The sequence below is a fragment of the Pyxicephalus adspersus genome, chromosome 5 (genome assembly GCF_032062135.1).
Source record: "Pyxicephalus adspersus chromosome 5, UCB_Pads_2.0, whole genome shotgun sequence".
Classification (NCBI taxonomy): Eukaryota; Metazoa; Chordata; class Amphibia; order Anura; family Pyxicephalidae; genus Pyxicephalus; species Pyxicephalus adspersus.
Genome location: NC_092862.1, coordinates 137,887,752 through 137,897,016, shown reverse-complemented (window position 1 = coordinate 137,897,016; position 9,265 = coordinate 137,887,752). Strand labels below are relative to the sequence as shown.

At 39.2% G+C, this 9,265-nt stretch overlaps 1 protein-coding gene across 1 annotated transcript in view; it reads right to left on the bottom strand.

The window, feature by feature from the left end:
- Positions 1-343: 343 nt before the first annotated feature.
- LOC140331668 (probable acyl-CoA dehydrogenase 6) overlaps positions 344-9,265 on the bottom strand; it is a 61,607-nt gene continuing 52,685 nt past the window's right edge. The window contains exons 8-10 of the mRNA XM_072412877.1: positions 8,934-9,095; positions 7,689-7,839; positions 344-1,986 (exon numbers count right to left, since the gene is read on the bottom strand). Coding sequence (XP_072268978.1) covers positions 1,893-1,986; positions 7,689-7,839; positions 8,934-9,095 — 407 coding nt within the window. The 3' untranslated portion in view covers positions 344-1,892. The remainder of the gene's footprint in view (positions 1,987-7,688; positions 7,840-8,933; positions 9,096-9,265) is intronic.

Sequence of the window (9,265 nt, the reverse complement as noted above, 5' to 3'; positions counted from 1 at the left end):
AGCGGTACACGTTGCAGTAAAATTCCGTGCCCGTAGTCTGCACACGTCCCGTGTATTCTCTCTAACCTCCTGCAGGCTTTGCTGACACTACACACAAATGAATAAAGAGGAAGAATAAGTGAAAATCCACTGGGATCTTCATAGGCACATTAAATATGTTTAACATCTGTGTAATGTAGAAGGATATGGAACATATTTACCTTTCCTTTTACCTCTTTATGATATTTATTGGGATTGGCACTTATACTGTGAATCTGTTATTAAGAGCGTTGCACACAAACTATTTGTATAGACTAATACAAAGAGGAATGTTTTTCTTCAGCACAAAACACATTACCCAGTCTCCGAATTATAATCCAGGATTTCTGTACATTTTATTTAAATATCATTATTGTTTTAACATAAAAATTAAGAGCAGCAAACAGGAATACAAACAGAACAATTTTCTTCACATGTTGCTTTCCTTACATGTTTCCTTAGGACGGAAGGTTGGAAAGGTTTCTACAGTCTTTTTCTATCTAGAATGAAATCAGAATCTCCATTGAATCTTTATTGCTGTTGGAGGATTTCTTTGTCATTTCCAGCGACAGCGATCGCCAGGATGGAAGGTGAATGAAAATTTCTCCATCACATTTATAGGGTAAGCTTATGTAAGATACTGAATTTATAAAATGAATAAAAGTGTATGTAATAAAAGTTCTTTATTTGTTATAAAATACCTGGTTATACTGCCAGTTCCTCCTATTTCATCGCTGAATCTGATCACACTGAGTGTGGAAGTAAAGCTTTGCTGGCGTGTTCAGTTTGGGCTGAGGATTGGAGATTTAGGATATGGTGCCAAAACATGGCATTCCTATAGTCAGCTTTTCCTCCACAGCCTCGCCCATTCCTGTTGTACTGATTGACAGTGGCCCCCAGCTGGAGCCTTACTGTCAAAATTCTAGGACCCAATTATTGCAATTACATTTAAGTAAAAAAAACATGGATTGTATTACAGCTTGCCGTTTAGATTTTAGTTGAGGTATAAACAATACCATGCCATACCATGTCATGACTGTAGTTAGCTTTTCTGCCACCCTCTCGCCCTATCGTATTGATTGATTGATATCAAAACCGTGCTGTCATATCTCTAATTATTGCAATTAAAAGGAGTGCAAAAAAATGCCATGGGCTTTATTACAGTTTATTTATTTTTGGGTAGGTAGGGAAAGGGTAGAACCTGCATCATATCTGTATTGATGTCTCGGTCTTGTGCATAGGGGTCAGCACAAGGGGGACACATGAAGCAATAAAATGCCCAAAAGAGGTTCAAATTCTTTCCATTTTATCTAAATTAAAAAAGAAAATAGTAAATTATGACTGGAGTATAACTTTAGATGACCAAAAACTGGTTTCCATTTTTCAATAACCGCCTATCTCTTGGGGTCGCTTTTGGTGAGATCTCCGAGGTCTGTATGTTTATGCCCATTATGAGGGGTTCCCACCATCCCCATTGGATTAATACTTCTTCCATATGTGTTAAAAATATAAGAGGAGGAGAAGCTGGGACACACAAAGGCACACTCAAGGTAGGCAGGCACTTGGTTATGGAAAATCGTGGAAATCTTGCAGGGGGGTCACACAGTTAGATGTATGGGAGGTCAGTGTATGACCCAGCTCACCAAACCTTGTATTTCTGAACAAAAAGAGCCTTTAAAACAAACGTAATATAAACAAGATACTCCTATCATATTTTTTCATAGAAACCGCTAAAATGTGTAATGATACTAAAAGCAACAAAATGTCTCAATAAATTCCTGCAGAGGACATTTCAGAGGTGGTAGGCACTACAAAAATAATGCCCAGGGAGTTTTTTTTTCTTCCTGGAATTCTGCTTTTGACTCACAAAAACCTCATTTTTTGCTAGGAAGGGTTCCCATGTATTTGCAAATAATTGACAGCATGACCTCATCTGCTCCAGCGCCAATCGAGAGGAGACGGAAATCTCTGCAAAAAGAGAAGAAAGGTTAACAATTAAACACATGGGGATGTTTGGATATTAAAACTCAATGACCGAAACTGCAGTCAGAAGAAAATTATTTCTGATTCTGATTTATGTACACACTACTGAGCAATGGGTTAAAGGGAAGGTGTAAGGGTTTGTTTATTAGCTTCATCTGTTCAACTGTTTAATCCAGATATCGAATTAGTCAATCCCATGACATCAACTCAATGCAAATAGGCATGGAGACATTGTCAGCATGACCTGCTGAAATTCAAACTGGGTATCAGATTGGGGAAGAAATGTGAATTAAGTGACATTAAACATGGCATGGTAGTTGATGCGAGACAGTCTGGTCTGAGTATTTTTGGAAACTGCTGATCTCCTAGGATTTTCACACACAACCATCTCCAGGATTTTCAGAGAACAGTCCAAAAAAGGAAAAATATCCACCGAGTGGCAGTTCTCTGGGCAAAAATGCCTTGTTGATGCCAGAAGTCAAGAATATGGCCAGACTTGTTTGAGCTGTTAGACAAGGAACAGTAACTTAAATAACCTGTTACTGGGGAGTTTGTAGAAGAGCATATTTAAATACACAACATGTCCAACCTTGAGGCAGATGGGCTACTGCAACAGGAAATGACACAAAGTGCCACTACTATCAGCTAAGAATTGCAACTAGGGCTACAATCTGCTTGGGCTCACAAAATTAGACAGAAGAAGATTGGAAATATGATGCCTGGCCATTTGGATGGCTGGGTCAAAATTTGGCATTAACAACATGAAAGCATGGATCCATCCTGTGGTGGTGTACAGGTGTGAGGTTTTTTTGGCACACCTTTTTGCTCCTTAGTACCAACTGAGCATTGTTTAAATGCCACAGTGTACCTTAGTATTATTGCTGACCGTTATTTACTTTATGACTGTATTGTGCAGATCTTCCAATGGATACTTCCAACAGGATATCATGGCAGGTCAAAGTTAATAACTGGTTCCCTGAACATAAGAATGGGTTCATAGTACTGTAATGGCCTCTACAGTCAGCAAATCTTAATCCAATGGAGCATCTTTGGGATGTGATGGAATTCGAGATTCACATCATGGATGTGTAGCTGACAAATCCACAGCATCTGTGTGAACCAACAAGTCAAAATGAACCAAAATACTCGGGTAATGTTTGCAGCACCTTGTGGAATCTATACAATGAATAAAGGGAGACCAACAATGTACTAGCAAGGTGCTGCAATATATATATATATATATATATATACACACACACACACAGTATATATACACAGGCACATGCATACACACATTAGGAATATTTCTCATATAAAAACATTAAAAAAAATCTTCAGATTAAGTTAAAGGACCCCTGCAGCCAGCCATGACTCTTCTTTCTCCTCTGCACTGCAAATACTAAATGCTTGTTTAGTCCAGGGATAGCCAATATTCCTTTGTCAATGCAAAAAATGCAGGACTAGCAGTCATAAACTGTATGGTGACTGCAAGAACCTTCCCTCATTCCAGTGCTTCTAAGAACAGAGGAGAGTGCTGGCTGCTGAAGAAGCAAGGCAATAGGTAGCATTTAACACTTGTAGTATGGTAAGGGGGAGGAAGGGTCACCATTAGGATTCATTTTGGTATACTTTGAATTTACTCATAAGAAAAGCCATCAGTGCATTCCTCCTTTAACCCATTGCAAATATTAAAGAAAAAAACAATATTATACGTTTATCTTCCTAAAAAAAGAACTAAAACATAGTATTGCTTTTATCAAATTCAATATATAAAGAAAATCCGTGAAAACACACACACATTTCCTTAATGTTTCCTATGCAAGATATGGAGTCTTCTCCAGTAAAGTTAGTTATCCTTAAATGCTAGGCTTCTTTTTCTACCTATTTATTTTAGAAATGCAGCATTACATATGCAAAGCCATCAGTTATCTCTATTAGATAACATTTACACTCACTTGTATAGATGATGCTTTAAGTTATCCTTCTGCATTATTTAAAGAGATATCAGGGCTGGGAGCTATCAGGACATTACTTTTGTTCTGCTTATTACGGAGTTGTATGTGTGGTTTGTTAGAAAGCAATCAGATTGCCTTGTTCACCGAGTTTCACTTATAAAGATGCCTTAAAGAAGAGTCATTTCTGATAAGCATCATAACCACATCTGTTTCTTTTCTTTATTCTTACGATTTAAAGCTGAACTTTGGATTAATAGCTCAGCACGCAGCTGAAAGATATGAATTCTTTAACAGACAACAGATTTGCAATTATGTTAAGACAAGATTGAGATAATGTAAACCCCACCAGGATCACCCATCTTCATTGATGAAAGTGTATCCTCTCCAGCCTTGGAGAGCCTTAATAAATCAGCCCCATTGTCACCAGTTTGGTGCTCAGGTACTGGGTGAGTCTTTTGTAGACAAGGCGTTCAAGGAGTTTGGAGATATATGGGAGAAGGGAGATAGGACGGTAGTTGGAGGGTAGGGAGGGGTCCAGTGAGGGTTTCTTTAGGATAGGGAGAATTATGGCATGTTTAAAAGCTGAGGGGTATTTGCCAGTAGAAAGGGAGAGGTTGAATAGTTCGGTTAGGGCAGGGGCCAGGGTGGAGGAATGGGCACGGAGTAGATCAGAAGGGATTGGGTCAAGTGGACATGTAGTAGACGGAGATGATGAGAGAAGAGTTAAGACTTCATCCACAGTAACAGGGCAGAGGGAGGCCAGTGATGATTTACAGGTGGAAGGGGTGGGTATGGTTGGAGTGGCTCGGTGGGCAGAGACATCATGTCTGATTTTGTCTATTTTATCTCTAAAGTAGGTGGCAATGTCTTGGGCAGAGAAGGATGTTGTGGGGGGAGCAGGTGTGGGGTTTAGGAGGGAGTCAATGTAGAGAAGAGGTTGCGTGGGTTGGAGGCTTGAGAGGAAATGATTGCGGAGAAATAATTTTGCTGGAGACAGTGAGCTCTGTGTTAAAGCTTTGAAGCTTGGCTTTGTGGCAGATTTCCTCCACTTGCGCTCGGCGGCACGAACAGACTATCTAAAATACTCAGACCAGCCCACCTTGTACCAACCACCATGCCTTGTACCAACCACATGTTCAAAGCTACTTAAAATCCCCCTTCTTCCCCATTTTGATTCTCAGTTTAAACTTCAACAGGTCACCTTGGCAATGTCTACATACCTAAATAAATTGAGCTGATGCCATGTGATTGGCTGATTAGATGTTTGTGTTAACAGGCAGTTGAGCAGCTGTACCTAAAGTGTCCAGTGAGAGTAATTTAAGGTAACTATGACCCTATTAAAGGATTTCCAACAAAGGCATTATTAATTTAACTAACATTAATAATGATTTACCATTTAGGCACCTGAGCCCAGGGACAGCTATTCAAGATAAGTTTTTGCCAAGTCTTTCAACTTTACAACCCAAACACAAGCCATCTCCTTCATGATCACCTGCCTGAATGGATAGAATTAGAAATCCTTGGGCCGACTCATATATTTGCATTTTAGTTATGAATTTAGCCATTTCCCTGGAGTTCCAGCTACAGATTTAGAAAAGAAGGAATCCGATTGACTGCACTTTTCTATTTGAGCAAAAAAAAAAGTAAATAAATGGCTTCATAATACTAGTAAGATGTGACTAAAACCACATTCAGCAGAAAGTGAATCTATTCTATCTTTTGCAATGTTAGTTTTTCAAAATACAACTTACAGGAAAAAAGCAAATAAAAACATTACATAACCAGAGTTTAGTAAGAGTTAAAACAATATTTTCTAAAATGAAACTTTAACTTTCATTATGAACTCATAGTGAATTGCTAGAATTTCCATATACATATTATCCTATTATGCAATGAAAATAAATAGGCACAGTTGTAGTCGTCTATCGTGAAATATATTTATATGAGTTTTTCCTGTTCCCTTGGTGATCAGCGGGGAACATAAAACAAAAATAAATCTCTGAGCCAACACAGGCAAGCACTGCCAGGCACCATCTATAGGAAGGTATCTGATTGGTTTAAACTTTATGTAAAGCCAAAACTTCTCATCTGTGTTCAACACAAGATCCCCGGGGCATCTGCTATTGTCTAACTCCATAGGACAGCCTTTTTCTACTTTTTAATATGAGAGAACCCTTTAGATAACTTTCAGCTCTTCATTTTCTATAATTACTATAACCTTATATATTAGTGTGGTAATTAGTGAGAAAAATGCCTCTTACATTGCTGGACAATGGGAAGAATGTCACCATTACAGATAGCCAACCTATCCTTTAAAATCTATTATGAATGCTGCAGCCAGACTTATCCATCCTTCCCACCACACCTATTCTGCTGCGTCTCTTTGTAGTTCTCTTCCATTTCACCTGTGCTTTGCCTTACGATCCCTCCACAATTTTTGCGGCCCTTACCTTTCAGACCTAATAGAAAAATACCCCCCAAGCCGCTCCCTCCACACCTCCAATGACCTACTAATGACTTCCTCACTCATAACCTCTTCACACGCACTGCTCCAAGACTTTTTTTTTTAGAGTTGCCCTGACTCCCTGGAATGGTCTCCCTCGGCCTATTTGGCTTCCTACTACTTTCTGCTCATTTAAAAGAGCCCTCAAAACCAATTTTTTTAAATTTGCCTACCTGTCTTCCCACACCTCCTAGATTGTAAGCTCTTCGGGGCAGGGTCCTCTACTCCTCCTGTGTTACTGTCTGTATTTATCTGTCATTTGCCCTATTTAATGTACAGAACTGCGTATTATGTTTGCGCTATATAAATCCTGTTCATTAATAATAATAATAATAATAAAAAGTGTCAGTTAATTTGAGCTGAGGGGCACTTATTGCTCAACGTACCCCTAGCAGCGTTTGGAAGAATCATATGACTCCATGGAACCCTGGTTGAGAAACACTACTATAGTATACTTAAATCTATCATTATGGTGCTGTAAGAGTTCTGGGACCCAATGCTTAAAATGTGGAAAACCAGTTATTTATAGAATAACTATTTTGCTGCATGTGGAAATATTAACAGTTTGTAAAAAAAATATTTCCTAAGCTGTAAACTAAAGCATATATGTTACTGAACACACCTATATATAATGTTACCATTGACGCCAATGGAAATATATTGCTCACACCAAAAACAAACATGAATTACATTCTTCCCTTTATCAATTCATAGGGATTTTATTTTGCCTTCCACCAGTGTAAAGAGGAACTTTTTCAGCTGACCCTACATTTATAGACTACACATTAAACAGACACTTTCATTAAAACATGTAAGAGGGCAGATTATAAAAAAGGAAATAAAAAAGGGGTATCTATACCTATTTATTCTTTTATTTGCTATTATATCTTTGACACACAGATCACTCATGTACTGTGAGTATTAGACCTGAAAATTATTTCAGTGGTTCCTTGAGACCTGAAACATTTCAGGGGATTCTTGAGAACTGATGCTTTTTCCTGGGATTTCCCAAAACCTGAAAATTACATTATAGGATTCTGAGGAGCCGATCATTATTTCCAGGGAACTTTATCCATGTGCAATAAAATGTAAAGCAGTTTAATAATAATAGGCAGAAGCCTATGGGTTCAGTCCCACCCATCCATTTGTACATTCTTCACTATTAGTTTCATTGACTTTTGAAAATGCAGATCAAACACAAGACAGAGGCCTGGTAATATTTGACTTACCTATAAAACCTGCTGACCAACACCTCATTGGTGAATCCCATCCCTCCCCAGAACTGGAGACAGCTGTCGCTCAACTCTCTCCCTAAGCGACCAGCCTTTAGCTTGGCCATGGAAGCAAATTTAGTGACGTCGTTTCCATCTATATACAATGCTGTGGGTACAAAATGCAAAATCAGGTAAGATTTATTACATATCACATAAAAGTTTGCTCTCTCTGAATCCCAAACAATCATTTTCTAGTTTAAGTTAATTTTCAATCAATCATTCTCCTAGTGGACCTACAATGAAATAAACTGACTCCAAACTTCTGCACACCTAGCCTTCTCTCTGTCAGGGTTTTCCCTAATGGGGGGAGGCACTTTTACTTCTTGCCCTGGAAAGAATAAGCTACTGATTTGATTGCTTGACTGTACACCGTGGCCTGTCATGTGACCCAATACCTAGGCATTGGTCGTGTGAGCTTTGCTGGTAATGAGTCAAACTAAGTTATAGATTGGCTCACTCCCCTTAAACATTTATCCAGATCTTAAGCTTTCATGTGCTTTGCCCTTATATATATTTTGTACATCATTGCTAGGCACCAGTAGGTGGTGCTGTCTCCCCATGTAAAGTGTGTAACAAACTCATGTCTCAGATTTCCAGAGTTTGGTTTACACTTTACAGGACACAGCATCCTTATCTGGAGTATAGACAACAATACTTTATCTGATTTTCTTCATTTTGAGGGGAAAAAATCTTGTTTTATACCAAGTATATATAAAATATTTGAAAAGGGTTAAGACCTTTCTAAAGCAACCCAGGGTGCTACTAGTAATCTATTGCAGGACAAAACACACAGAAAAACTGACCAAAGGAGGTGCAGTTGAATAAATATATAGCCTAAAGCTGCGTACACACGTCAGATTTTTCTCGCCCGATAATCGGCATTGGCCAGATATCGGGCGAGAATCTGGCGTGTGTACAGTCGGCGTCGTTCATCGTCCATGGATCCGTCCTGGCGGATCCACGAACGATGAACGACGAGCGATCCTATTGCAAGGGAAGGGGGAGAGCGCGCAGCAGGGTGCCGCTTCGTCGCTCTCCCCCTCCCCTCTCCATAGAGCAGAACGGTGCTGTATGTACAGCACCGTTCATGCATCGTGTAGTCCTTTGTCATTGGAAAGGATCGTGAAAGATCCTTTCCAACGACAAAAATTGCACATGTGTACGCAGCTTTAAGGTACCACTTTTGACCCTGAAACTTACCAACTGTACGGTGCAGCAGTGAGCGGAGAAGCTCCACCTCAGTGCTCAGTTCCGCCAGCCTGTAATGAACAACCTGGTTGTTGAGCAGGGGCTGGTTGAAGATCTTTCTCTGCTGGGTGTAGTCAATTGTTTCTTGGATCATGCTTTCCATGCGAGCAAGAACTAATAATAGACAAAAATAATAATAATTGTTACAAATAAATAAAATATGGCTTTCTTTATGTTGTTACATGGTCACTCAACTTATAAGGGCTTAAGGGCAAGAAGTGCCGAATCATTAATGTGGAATGTAAAGGTGTGGAATAGGGCACATACAGGGCAACAAACAGAAT